At 49.3% G+C, this 14,205-nt stretch overlaps 1 protein-coding gene across 1 annotated transcript; it reads left to right on the forward strand.

The window, feature by feature from the left end:
• The first annotated feature begins 7,959 nt into the window (after window positions 1–7,959).
• Phgr1 (proline/histidine/glycine-rich 1) lies at window positions 7,960–13,351 on the forward strand. The gene is made up of 4 exons (NM_001145644.2): window positions 7,960–7,989; window positions 9,831–9,878; window positions 10,967–10,974; window positions 12,901–13,351. The coding sequence occupies exons 2-4, from the start codon at window positions 9,869–9,871 to the stop codon at window positions 13,219–13,221; spliced, it is 339 nt and encodes a 112-aa protein (NP_001139116.1). The 5' UTR covers window positions 7,960–7,989; window positions 9,831–9,868; the 3' UTR covers window positions 13,222–13,351.
• The last annotated feature ends 854 nt before the right edge of the window (window positions 13,352–14,205 follow it).

The following is a 14,205-nucleotide window of genomic DNA, read 5'->3' on the forward strand; positions in this document are numbered from 1 at the left end:
CTACACAGAGGTAAAAGCTTTATTTTATTGATGAGCCTGACAGGTGTTGTCTCTCATGCAGGCTACCTTACCTGTTTGTACTGCAGACGATACAAAAAGCCAGGGTGCTGGCCTTGCTGTCCCTAGGCCTCTTATTACAGCTACTCCACCAAAACAAGTTTGCTTGCGATGTCTCTCTATGCTCTCTCTTTCTCCTACTAGGGTTGGGCAGGATGACCTAGCCTGGTCTTGGATCACTGCTCTCCCCAGGTGACTCCCTGCACCTTCCCAGGTCACCTGCCAACTCGGGTGGCCACCACACCTTTAGGGCCTACGTCAGATGGACTTTATTGGTAGCATCTGGAAAGATACAGTTGGAGCCAACTTCAAGAACAGGATTGCTGGAAGTCCAAGCTTCTCTCTAGGGGACATCTGCCCAGGAGGAAAGGCTTAAGTCCATAGAGGTAGCGCTGCTCAGACCCTCTACCCCATTTCTGTCAGTGTGGACATCCCCACTGCTCTCCCCCACCCCCGCTCCTGTGGGAGACTGGTTGACTGAGTATAGTGTTTGGCCCTTGGCCTACTCCTCAGGCTCCGTCTAGGCAGAGGGAGATGGGATGGTGGATTCCAGTCTCCTTCCTCCTTACAGGCAATGGCTCTTATGTCTTTATAACACCAGGTGGCTATCCCTCAGTGAGTCATATGATGATAACATTCAAATACCTAGCAACATCCATATTTGGAATAGTATGTAGCCAGAGCAAGGTTCAGGCCGTTTTCCTCCTGCCTCAGGCAACTGCGCGGTGGTCATCTCCTCAGTTGAAGGAGTGCCTAAGGCTGCCTGCCTCCCTCAGTTCTGGGGTCTGAGTATGTCACAGTCATCTAGTGTGTGGACGAGGGATGACCTGAGGTGCCCCTTTAGTATCTTCTCTGGGTCTCTTTTCCTGTCTTCCACCCAACGTATCAAAGCCAGGCTCCTGCAGCACTGGTTCCAGACAGTCCCCCTGTGGCTGCTCCCTTTCCAGGCCCCAGGCCATTCTCTCGACCCCAGCACTAGGTGCTTCTGGGAACAGATCCTGTCCTTTGCCTGCCTGCAGATCCCAGAAGGCTGCTCCCACCCCAGTGCTTAGGAATGGCTCTTTGTTGGGGCTGAATCCTTAGAGGTCACTTGTGGGGAAATGTTGAAGAAGATAGACAAGGATAGGTTGGAGAAGGCAGCTCAAAGGACATTCTTTTCTGCTTGGCCTCAACACCACCCGCTCCTACAGTGGACATTCCTGTCTCATGAAGTGTCCTAATTCCTAGGCCTGGAACGGAGACCTCAAAGTACATGAAGTCGGGCTGGAGAGACCAGTCCTGAGCAGGTTCCAAGTCTAGGCCCCACCTTACCAAAAGCATGCATGCCACAGCAGGGTAGCTTCTGAAGGGAGCAGGTGACCTGCCTGTCTTCAGACTGGGTGTTGCCGCCTGGGACCTCACTCCATCCCTAACCTCCCAGGCTGCAAGGCCCATTCTGAAGTTACACCCAACCTGCAGCCCCAGTCTTAGCAGTGGGAGATGAACCCCAGTGTGGGACTGACCCCCTGTCCCCAAGACTCCTTGGGTTTGGCCTCTGTTCCTCATGGTGGAGACAGAGACTCACAGAGTTCTCCCAGAACCCTGTATTCCATCCCCCACCAACTGCCACCCTTGGTAGAGGCTGAATTTTGCCTGCATCTGGACCTGCCCATCACACGCCATTGGCAGAGCATCAACTGTGGGCTTCACCTAACCACATAAGCAAGACTCATACAGGAAGAGGCAGAAAAACAATGGTGGCCCACCCCCACTGCCGTGTGCGTGTGCGTGTGTGTGTGTGTGTGTGTGTCTGTGTGTGTTGAAACAGGCTTTCCCTGACTTTCCTGGAACTCACTCTGTAGACCAGGCTGCCCTGGAACTCAGAGATCCACCAGCCTCTGTCTGTGCTGGAAATAAGTAAGGATGGTGGCCTTTACAAGCAAAAGGATGTCCGGTTAGGAAAGTAACAGCCAGACTGGGGAGGTCACTAGAGGGCAGCCTCAGCAGTGACAAAGTCAAGGAGCTTCATTGAAGATCCCAAGGCAGGGCTGATAAGGCTCTGTGACAGGCAAGGAAGTAGAAAGTAGAAAGTCTCAGATGGGCCGGTTGAGGGAACTGGGCAGTGTCCAGACACCAGAGAGTGATGCTGGGGCCTGGAAGGGCCCTGTGGGATCTGGGGAAAGAGAGAGCAGGGGAAATCTTCAGGGAGACACAGAGCCAGGACAGTCTCCAAGTCTCAGGCCAGAAGTCCTCTTGGGAGCAGAAAGAGCTAGCCTGTGTCTCCCTAGTACATTCCTCACGTAGGTCTGGAGAAAGGGGCAGAGGCCCTGGGGCAGAAACTACACAGGCTCTAACTACCAGGAAGCTTACCACCTCAGGCTGGGGTGTGGGTGACGCCACGCCCAGTCAAAATAGAGGGGCCTGGTACAGTTTTGAAGGGTGACAAGGACAGAAGCCCATGAGCAAGGCTGAAGTGTGGGTGGTGGGAGCTAGCCAGATACAATCATGCAAAAGCCAAAGGTGGTGATGTGTGCAGCATCCAGAAGCCCACTGTGAAGCAAGGGGTGATGGGTAAGAGAGTCAAACAGGCCAGCGGTGCTCACACTCACTCCAGGAACACATTGCACCCACAGCTTATGGTTGCTGGGTCTCTACCTGTGATGTCATTTGATCTCCTCAAGTTCTGAAATCTGTGAATCTCTGGGGAGATCAGAGTCAGTGACCTGCTTCACTGTCTCTGTGGCTGAGGCCTTCTCCCTCCTCCCTGGCACTAATAGCCCTATAGCACTTTCTCCAACCCATGTCCAGGGTGGGATACCTTTGTCAGGTAGGACATTTGCATTGGGAGTCTATTGTGTGCCCTCATCAACCCAAAGAGTCCATGTGATGTCCCCATTGCCCTAGGAGACCCCCTTACATCTCTTCCTGCTCCTGATGATCTCGATTCTAATCCCTGCTTCTCACCACAAATATGCCCTCCTCATATCCCAGGGAGGAAGGTCCCCTCTGTCATTAAACCAAGCATTTTGAGTTCTTTATCCCCTGTGAGGCAAAGGGCTGGTGGTGGAGGGGTGCACATTTGGCTGAAGCTCTGCTGGCCTTAAACATCTTAGGACTGTGGCCACAGTCCTAACCTCTGCTGTGGATTGGCCCCAGTGTGCCCATCATTGCTCTGGCAGCTTCCTTATCCCCAAAGGTCTCTGGTCAGACCACCCACAATGTCTTATCTTCTCTGTCTATTCCATCAAGACAAAGTTCAGGCCTTCTCCGAACTCCCTCAGCACCTCTACTTTGGCCTTCCCTATCCTAGGCAAGGGGCTCAGAGCTTGGCTCCAGAAAAAGAAGGAAGTGAGCCCTCCATTCTGGAGCCCAGAGCATTGCTCCCACCTCCCTTCTGGGAGGGTCTATGAGGACGCAGCTTTTTTTCTCAGGCTCAGCCCAAGGCTGGAAGAGAGGTAGGTGTAGCGTCAGTACCTCTTAAAGATAACGGGGAGATTCTGAAAGAGGAGGGCTGGTAACACAGGTGGTGGTAGGCATAGGAAGTACCATCTGCTCGGACTGCAGTGTGGGAGCTCTGCAGGCACCACACTTTGCAGACCTCCTCTGGGGCTCTGCCTGTCTGCTGCCTCTGCCCTGGCTCGCTCTCCTCAGAATGGCAATGAATGTAAACAGAGCTCCCTGCCTACTTATAAACCAAAGCCCTCTGTGCAGACTTCCAAAGGGGTTTCCAAAGCAGACTGGAGGGTTTGGTTTGTTTGTTTGTTTTAAAGATTTATTTACTGAATGTGTGTGAGTACACTGTAGCTCTTTTCAGACACACCAGAAGAGGGCATTGGATCCCATTACAGTTTGTGATCCACCTTTTGGTTGCTGGAATTGAACTCAGGACCTCTGGAAGGACAGTCAGTGCTCTTAACCACTTTTAACTGCTGAGCCATCTCTCCAGCCCCGTTTTTTAAAAAAATTTTTAAAGATTTATTTATTTAGTGTATATGAATGCTCTATCTGCATGAACACCTGCATTCCAGAAGAGGGCATCAGATATCATTATAGCTGGTTGTAAGCTACCATGCCGTTGCCGGGAATTGAACTCAGGACCTCTGAAAAGGCCAATGCTCTTAACCTCTGAGCCATCTCTCAGGTAACCCCCCCCGCACCCCCCCTTAAAGGAGTGGTTTCCTGAAAGGAAGATGGTTCAACCTAAGAAAAGCCCAGGCTCTATATTCAGGCAGTCCCTGATTAGGACTACTGCATACTGGCAAACTCCTAATTCCTCTGAATCATGTTCCCTTTTAAATCTGTCAAAGAAGGGAAGATAAAACTGTATGTGGTAGTGCACGCCTATAATTCCAACACTCCAGAGATAGAGGCAGAGGATCAGAAATCCAATGTCATTCTCAGCTATGAGAGACTAAGTCTCAAAATACACACATGTACACACGTATGCACTCATGCACACATGCACAAAACAAACTCAAAACTGATTGGGTGTGGCGCTGTACACCTGCAATCCCGGTGCTTAGGAGGTAGAGACAGAAGGACCAAGAGTTTTAAGTTTATCTGCTGCTCTAAGTTTGAGGCCAGCCTGGGAGAGTTGAGACCCTGTCTCAGAGACTGAAGCCCCACCTCTAAAGGAAGTGAGAATGGGTCTGGGGAGACAGCTTAGTGATTAGGAGCGTGTGTTCTTGCAGAGAACCCAGGTTCCACTCCCAGCACCCACACAGTGACTCATGACCATGAGTAATCCCAGTTCCAGAGGGTCCAAAATGTGTGTGAAATACCTATATGCATGGAGGCAAAACATTTATAAACATAAAGCAAGATAAACACATCTAGACAAATGTTTTAAAAATAAAAACGAGAGGTGAGGGTAATACCCCCTAGATTGTAGAATTGGAGAGATGGCTCAGCAGTTAAGAGAACTGGCTGCTCTTCCTAATGAGCAGGGTTCAATTCCCAGCACCTATACGGCAGCTGATAACCAGCTGTAACTTCAATTCCAGGGAACTCCATGCCCCCTTCTGGCCTCCAGTGGTACATGGCATTCACATGGTGCACAGACACAAATTCAGGCAAAATATCCATGTATGTGTGTATGTATGTATGTATGTATGTATGTATGTATGTATGTATGTATGTATGTACGTATGTATGTATTAACACCACCACCTAGAGCTGATCCTGGTTGTCGGGTGCCTTCCTCCCCAGCCCTGAGATAAGGAAGACTCATCCCGTTCCTCAAGGTTTTCTTCTTGTTTTCCGATGGTGGCTATGGTGCTTTCTATTTTACAGTTCTGAGGTCAAATTGACATACCATAAACCACACATATTTGAATTGTGCAAGTTGTTTTGGTATGTTTATACTTCATGAAGCCATGGTCACAGCCAAGACAACAGCCATGGCACCTACCCATTGCTTATCCCCCTTTCCCCCTCCTCCACTGCCCTCGGGTCTGCTGTGCTTATCAATTTCCTAGGCTTTTTTATTCTAGAGAAAAACATATAGTATGTATGCTCTGGGCTTGGCTTCCTCCACTCTACATAATTATTCTGACATCCTGACACAGTGTGGTTTGTATCAGTTGTTTATTTCTTCATAATATTTGGTGTATGTACCACATTTGGTTTATTAACTCACATTTGGGTCAAGATAGAGACTATCCCCAAACTACTAGGAGCAGTTAGCACAAGCTGACAAAGCTGAATGGGTTCCCATTCTTCTTAAGCATGATTTATCTTTTTTTTTCCCCTCACTGTCTTAGTTAGGGTTTTACTGTTGTGAACAGACACCATGGCCAAGGCAACTCTTATAAGGACAACATTGTGGCTGGCTTACAGGTTCGGAGGTTCAGTCCATTATCATCAAGGTGGGAGCAGGGCAGCATCCAGGTAGGCATGGTGCAGGTGGAGCTGAGAGTTCTATATCTTCATCTGAAGGCTGCTAGTGGAAGACTGACTTCCAGGCAGCTAGGGTGAGGGTCTTAGAGCCCACACCCACAGTGACACACCACCTACTCAAACAGGGCCACATCTTCTAATAGTGCCACTCCCAAGCATATACAAACCATGACACTCATAAATTCTAGGTATCAAACCTAGGGACCTGGGCGTATTAGGCAGGATCGCTGAGCTACACCCCAACCCTGTCTTTTTTTTAACATCTATTTTTTTTATGTGCATACACATGCACACATACATCTCTTCCCCTCCCGTGTGTTTTTGTGTCTGTTAGTGTGTATCTGTGTTTGTGTGTGTCTGTGTGTTTCAGTGTCTTTGTGTGTCTGAGTCTTTGTGTTTCTCTACCTGTGTGTCTGTGTATCTCTATCTGTGTATATCTCTCTCTGTGTGTCTCTGTGTGTGTCTGTGTCTCTCTCTTTGTGTGTGTGTCTGTGTCTCTCTTTGTGTGTGTGTGTCTGTGTCTATCTGTGTGTATATGTCTATGTCTCTCTATCTCTGTGTGTGTGTGTCTCTCTCTCTATCTGTGTTTGTGTCTGTATGTGTGTCTCTAACTCTGTCTCTGTCTCTCTGTCTCTCTCTGTCTCTCTGTCTCTCTGTCTCTCTGTCTCTCTCTCTGTCTCTCTGTCTCTCTCTCTCTCTCTGTATACACGGCATGCCATGGACTGAGTGTGGAGGTCAGAGTACAGCTTTTGGGAGTCAGTTCCCTGCCTCCACCATGTGGGCTCAGGTGATCACGCTCAGGTTGTCAGGCTGGACAGAGGCGAGTGCCTTCACCCCCTGAGCATTGCCAATCTCAGTCTTATTTTTGACAGGTTCTTATTCTGTAGCCTACCTGGTAAGGATTTTGTTTTGAGCAGCATTGTAATATCAGGACAGAACACAGCCATCTTCCAGAAAATAAAAACATAAATATGGAAGGAAAAAAATATACACAAATGTAAACCATAAAAAAAAGCCAGTCGTTACCCAACAACAACTAACTTCAGCATTTTTATCAAAATTCATTCACCAGGGGCTAGGAAGACGCTTCCACAGTTAAGAGCATTGTATTCTTTTCCAGAGGATGTGGGTTCGATTCCCAGCTTCTATATGACAGATCACAACTGTGTGTAACTCCAGTTCCAGGGAATCCGGGGGATTCTGGTTGACCTTCACAGGCACTGCATGTATGGAGTGCACAGGTGTACATGCTGGTAAGACACCTATACACATAAACTCTTCATTAAAAAAAAATCATCCATCAAATTCACTGGGCACTTACTAATGCCAGAAGAGCAATCAATGGCCAAGTAACTGAAGAAGCCATTGTGTCCCTGCATCTGAGGTGCGCAGAGGCCAGTGAGGATGAGAAGCATTGGAAGAAAGGATCTCAGATGACAGAAAGCTCATAGCAGGGGCTCCTGGTCTACCCGGGGGAACACAGGAGCAAAGGATCATGGCACAGAGCAAGCGCTGGGGCATCAGTACCAGCGACCTACCAAGGGCTCGGCAAAGAGCAACTTAGCAGCTTGGGTTCCAATAGTTTTCATCCTTTCTGCCTCATGCAGATCTCATCCCCATGGTTCCCTTTTCTGTGTGTGCTTTCTGTTTCCAGACAAGCTCACTGGATTGGGCAACAGCTGAAGAATCTCTAGGCCATAGATTCAAAGACAGGAATGTACCGAGGATCACTTTCCCTCTCCCACGTGCTGGGGGGAGATGGTGGCACTGTCTAGTTTGTGGAAATCAATGTGCTAGCCCTGTGTGGAGAACTCACCTGTGACCTCACCCCTGGCTCTGAAATGTTTCCTACTCTCCTCATCTGCCCCACCCCATGCCTGCTTTCTAGTGCTCTTTGCCCAGGTGGAGACTAGTCCAGCCCTCTTCATTCCTTGAACCCTCAGCCCTGGACTCTCCCAAGAGCATATGGCCTGACCCAGCCCCACCCTGTCCTGTACAAATACTCCCTGGAGGGGAGGCAGTCTCAGCCTTCCTGTTCCTACTCTACACTCTCAGGTAAGGATCTGGCCCTGCTTGCTGAGGGTGGTAAAGGGAGAAGGTTCTGTGTGGTAGATGGGTGCCTGTGTGGCCCTAGACTCGCTGGGCATGTGTCTGTTCATTGAATTGGTTCCTGTACCTCTGGGTCTTTGTGAGGATAACATATGTCTGCATATGTTGACCGGTTTCTAAAGGCTTGCCTGTGTCTGGGCCAGGTGTGCATCTGTGTGCATTTTGCCCACCTGTCCTCCCCAGCTTCCAGGCTAGCCCCTGTACCTCTACTCTGCAGGAGTTAGAACTGACACATCAGCTAGAGAGGTCACTCGAGAGTTATGGGCTTGCAAAGTCCCTTCTAGAACTGACAGTTCCTGTTTGAACTGTTTCTCAGTTAGCTAGGCCTAGTCCCATTCCAAGGACTGTCTCCTCTCTTGCTTTTAACTCAGGTCTTGATTGGCCCAAAAGTTTCTGTTAACATCCCTTCACACACTGAAGTCCAGCCTTGTGAGACTCTTCCAAGTTCATCATTAGTCAACGGGAAAGAGGAGGAAACAGTTGAGGCTGGAGAGCTGGCTCAGCAGTTAAGAGCACTGGCTGCTCTTCTAGAGAAACTGGGTTCAATTCTCAGCATCCACATGGTGTCTCACAGCCATGTGTGACTCCTTCTTGGGTGTCTGGTTCCTACTTTTGGCCTCTGTGTGCACTGCATGAGCATGGTGCCCAGACATTGTTGAGGCAAGTTGAGACAAAACACCCAAACATATAATTTTTTTTTAATTTAAATTTTTAAAAAAAGTAGAGAGCCAAAAAGACTATGAGCATAATTTGGGACTGATTTCAGCTGAACATGCAGAAGCCAACAAAAGTCTTCTGGGGCTGGGGAAAGGCTCAGTGGAAGAAAGCCCGATTCCCAAGTACAAGGCTCCACATTTGATCTGCAACTCTGTACCTTTGGTTTTGTTTGTTTGTTTGTTTTTTGGTTTTTTTTTTTTTTTTTTTTGGAGACAGGGTTTCTCTGTATAGCCCTGGCTGTCCTGGAACTCACTTTGTAGACCAGGCTGGCCTCGAACTCAGAAATCCGCCTGCCTCTGCCTCCCAAGTGCTGGGTTAAAGGTGTGCACCACCACTGCCTGGTGACACTGTACCTTTGTATTAAAGGTGTGTGTGTGTGTGTGTGTGTGTGTGTGTGTGCATGCATGTGTGTGTGCATGTGTGTGTATGTGTATGCATGTATGTGTGTGTGTGCATGTGTGTGTATGTGTATGCATGTGTGTGTGTGTGTGTGTGCATCTGTGCTCATTTGCCCAGTGACTATGTAAGCTCAGAGGGTCCTGATACCTTTAGTCTTCAAGTGTACTGTGTTATGGGGTTGTCAGTTCTGGGGTTGTCAATTGTGCCTGGCATGCCAGGCCCAAAAAGACGAGGCTCTAGCCTCAATAGCTCCACGTGATGACAGCTTGCCAGTGGATGATAAGTTGACTCAGACCTTAAACCCCTCACCCTCTTCCAGTCTTTATGAGAGGAGACAATAATGAGCAGTGAGGGCCCAATAAGGCCATCCATTCATTTGTCCTTCAAGAACAAAGTCCTGAAGGTCCTCGTCCTCCCTAGAAGTCCATGCCCACCCATCTGTTCTGCCCCTCCCTGCTCTGCACACACCGAAGGATCCAAGCCCCCCTATGACCCCTCAATACCAGGTGTTTATTCAGAGACCTACCCTGGAGGGGGAGTATCATGACCAGGAAACTTGGCAGGCACCCCTTTCTTCTTTTGAAGGAACTATGTATGAACAGCCCTAGAAAGGAAAGAGATTAGATTGGGGGTAAAATCATTGCAAATAAAACTTTATCTGTTAACCACAGGTGCTCCGTGTGTCACTTCCTGCTCTTGCCCTGTAAAGATGCATCCAGGTAAGCAGCATGACTGGGTGGCTAGGAGGTAGAAGAAGGAAGAGAAGAGAAAAGAGAGAGGGTAGGGCAGAGGCAATCAATCAGCCCTATCTGTTGACTGCCAAGTGTGCTTGCATGTGTGTGTGTGTGTGTGTGTGTGTGTGTGTGTGTGTGTAGGTACCTGCGTGCAGTTTCAAAAGCAAACAAACCTTTGTATCCCAAAGAACACTTTATATTTAAGAAATAAGTCTATACATCCTTCATCTCAATAGCTCTTCAACCCCAGGAGAACAACAGGCAGGTCCCTTTCCCCACAGTACCTATGAAGCCCTGGGGAAGTTAGGCATTGTGAGACGAGGCCATGAGAGCGCTGTTAGGTCTGGGGCTCTTGGCGCCCATGCTGTTGCCTCCTCTCAAAAGACATAAAAGAGCTAGAACTCCCACCAAAGCCCACCTTTTGGGACACCCAGTACCACACAGATGGCTTCTGCAGAAGGAGCGGTTATGTCCTCAGTGGGTATCGTCCCCGTGATGTGAATTCCTGCTGGACAGTAAGGCAGAGTGAAGTGAGAGAGATCTCCAAGCAGCAGACAGCAAGGGCAGAGACCCAGAGCCGAGACCAGAAGGTTGTAACCAGGATATAAGGAGAAGCCAGCACAGAGCTCTGAGGGGCTATAAGCAGATGTTCAGGAATGAATGGGGGAGGCTGGCTGGGGCCCAGACAGAGACAGAAGAAGAGGAAGAATTGGGGTTTACCACAATAGCATGTCTCCCAAGTGCCCTGAAATTTGACCAAGGTTAGGAGGGCAGACCACTGGCAGTGTGGACAAAACCTTAACCTCCTACCTGGCCCTGTGCCACCCAGGGGACTCAGCCAGCTCTTGAGCCCACAGGGATGCACAAGTAAGCTTTGTATTGACTTTCAATATGAATCTGCTGTTAGTGGATGAATGAAGGAATAACTGTCAGGCAAGTGGCCAAGTCTGAGGAGCTGTGGTGGGGGCAGGAGTGAACACAGGAACTAGCATCGGAGAAGAGGCAGGGGCAAGTTGTCCCCTTCAAAACCAAAGGACTGAAACCACTCTCTTTTCCCCCTTTCTCTCTAACAGGTGGCAAGGTAGGCACATTCTCGAGCCTTCCTCCCTCCCCTTCTTTGTGCCCCCCCCCCCCCCCCCGGCTGCTTCTTTCAGACCTCTCACCTCCTTCTTGGACCAGGACTTTGCCAAATGAAGCCAGGAAGACTCAGGCAGCAGCCTGGGAAGGGCGGAGTGCTGCCGCATCCGCCCACCCCCTGCCAACTGCAACCTTCTCCTTGGCAATCTCTCCTCTGTTTTCCCATCTGTCTCTCTCCTTTCCTTACTTCCCTCCCCTGGCCCAGCAGCCCATCCTCTCCCCTGCTAGTTCCCAGCCTGTTCTGTGCTTCCCTGGCTGGCTGGCTTGCTTGCTCTCAAGCCCCAGCCACACTGCAGGCCTGCTAGGCCAGGCTTCTGCAAGGGAAGGAAGGGAAGGCTGCCTGCTCACTACCACCCCCTCCCAACCAGCAGCAGACAGATTTCCTGGCCTGCATCTGTGACCCTGCCATAGAAGGGTGGGAAGTGGCTGTTTCCTAGAGTGGCTGAGCCCTGTTGAGGCAGGGACTGTTGTAAGAGGCTAGCCCCCAGTTATGGAGACTGTCTTCCCTGTAGGTATTCTGCCCTATCAGCCCCTTGGATGGCCAGAGCAGAGTAGGGAGCCATCCCACTCCTGGAACAGAGGGCCATAACCTCATTTCTACACCACTGGGCTTCAGATCCCAGTGCCCTGTGATTTTCCTAGGCCTATAGCAAGAGACAAACACTGCTGGTCTCCAGCCAAGAAAGGTGGAACAGTTCTCTCCCAGGCCTCTTAGATCTGAGAAGTGGAGCTTTCACTTCTTCCTGATTAGGTCTGGCAGCTGCTCGGGGGCATTATAGGCTCATACCTAGACGCCCTGTGTGAACATATGTGTACAGATGTGTACAGATGTGTACATGCTTATGTACCCACCTGCAGGCATATATCCAGACATCGCTATTTTGTTGTGGTGTTTTGTTTTTACAGTACTAGGTTTATGGTTTGTGGACAAATTCTCTACCATTGAACTCCATACCCAGACAAGCTTTAAAATTTTATTTAGTTACTTTTATTTGTGAGACAAGATCTCATTATGTAGCCTTGGCCTGGCCTGAAGCTCACTATGTAGATCAGACTAGCCTTGAACTCATAGAGATCTGCCTGGTTCTAGCCTCTTGTGTTGCTAGAATTAAAAAGCATGTACCAACATACCTGGCTAAAAATTTAAATACAAGGCTTCATTCTATTGCCCTGGCTAATCTGAAACTCACTATTTAGATAAGGCTAGTCTTGAACCCACAGAGATCCACCTGCCTCTGCCTCCTTAAAGGGTTAAAGTGCCACCACACTCCACAACCATAGCTATTGTGTATACATTTAACACACATCTATCTATACACAACATATCCTTGCTGTCCACCCTCTACCTTTGACCTGTTGTTCTTCTTGGAGCCTGGCTTTCTCCCTCCTTGGCTTTCAGGGAGTTCTTCTCCAGCCTCCCAGACCCTGGCTTTCTCTCTGCCGGGCTCTCAGGGGATTCTTCTCCAGCCTCCTCAGCTTCACCTTTGCCCCTGAGTGTAGTAAGCTGTCATTTCTAGCAAGGCAGAACTTGTAGACATTTTGCCAGGGCCTCCAGGATGGGGAAGATAATCTTGTTTCTTACAAATAAATAACTGAAGATTCAGGAAAAGAGGTCACAGCTCTGCAAAAGGGATAAACCTAAAGCATCCAGACTCTTTCCCCTTTTCATTGCCTGATACTAAAGGGCTTCACTGCAAAAGAAGCAGGGCTAGGAGCAGTTCCTTGCTATCTGTATCACCCAACTTCCTACTACACCCCTTGCAGATGCCCAGGAATCCTGAGTCCCTTGGGGAGGGGACGTAAAGAAGAATCGACTGCAGCCATTGGCATTGGCTTTGTACCCTGGCATTTCTCTTTTGGCTTTCCACAGGGGCATTGTGGGCCACCCCCTGGCCATGGTCCGGGACACTGTCATGAGGGACATCACCCTCCAGGACCTGGTGGTCCACACCCTGGCCATGGCCCAGGACACTGTCCTGGAGGACATCACCCTCCAGGACATGGTGGCCCATCCCATGGCCATGGCCCAGGGCACTGTCCTGGAGGACATCACCCTCCAGGACATGGTGGCCCATCCCATGGCCATGGCCCAGGGCACTGTCCTGGAGGACATCACCCTCCAGGGCATGGTGGCCCATCCCATGGCCATGGCCCAGGGCACTGTGGCCCTCACCCTGGTCCACATCACTGAGAAATCAGAAGAAATGAAGACACAAGATGAGGAGTCTGCATGGAATCCCCAGCTGACCTGGCACCGGGTCTAAACTAGAATTTTCCCTTGCAAATAAATAGCCTCTTGGAGGCCATATTTGTTGTTGTTAGAGACTGTCTTTCTTCATATCCGACTGGTCCTCAGAGCCCAGTTCTATCTAAATTTCATTACTATGAAGGCCAGATATCCGTCTTGGCATTCTCAGAAACTTGACTGAGTGGTACCCACAACATATCGCTGCTGAAGATCACTGATCTGATGGGGGCTTCCACAGCTCTGAGTACATTCTCACCATTTCCTGAAAACATACTGAACTCCCAACCTTCTTTTGTTACAGTCTCCTAAATCCCACTCCAGGTGAAGCATGCTCTGCCTGTCTTTCATGCCTTCACATTTCCAAAACCTCCCCAGCCAGCCGCAGCTCCACTGTCTCCAGGAAGCTTGCTTTAAAGCTATTCGAAAGAAATGTCTCTCTTTGTACCCTGCCCTTTCTCTGCCACAAATTGTAGATCAGAGGTGCTATCAACCATCTCCTAGGTCTAGCCACACCCTGGCCTCCTGGCACTGATTTAAGGCTGCCTTTATCTCTGCAGCCAACTGTAAGTCACTCAAGGCACTTACTTCTAAACCTCCAGATCCACTCAGCCCGGGCTCTAGAACCCGTGCCTGCCTAGACCAGCACTTGGACACAATTAAGGGATATCTTTAAGCCAAATCTCTTGAGTCTGACTCTCCTCAGCCCATTGCTTCTAGCTTGTCACCTCCATGCACAGCACAGCCAGGCCCAAAACAGCCTGCTTGTTGTGAAGTTTTTTTGTTTTTTTTTTTTTTTGTTTTTGTTTTGTTTTTGTTTTTTTGTTTTTTGTTTTTTGTTTTTTGTTTTTTCTTTTGCCTAACCAAATCTACCAAGGACTCCTCTACACTGAGGCTTCTCCTACTTCTGGTATTCACTATAATTCAACT

Source organism: Mus musculus, chromosome 2, assembly GCF_000001635.26.
Source record: "Mus musculus strain C57BL/6J chromosome 2, GRCm38.p6 C57BL/6J".
Lineage (NCBI taxonomy): Eukaryota > Metazoa > Chordata > Mammalia > Rodentia > Muridae > Mus > Mus musculus.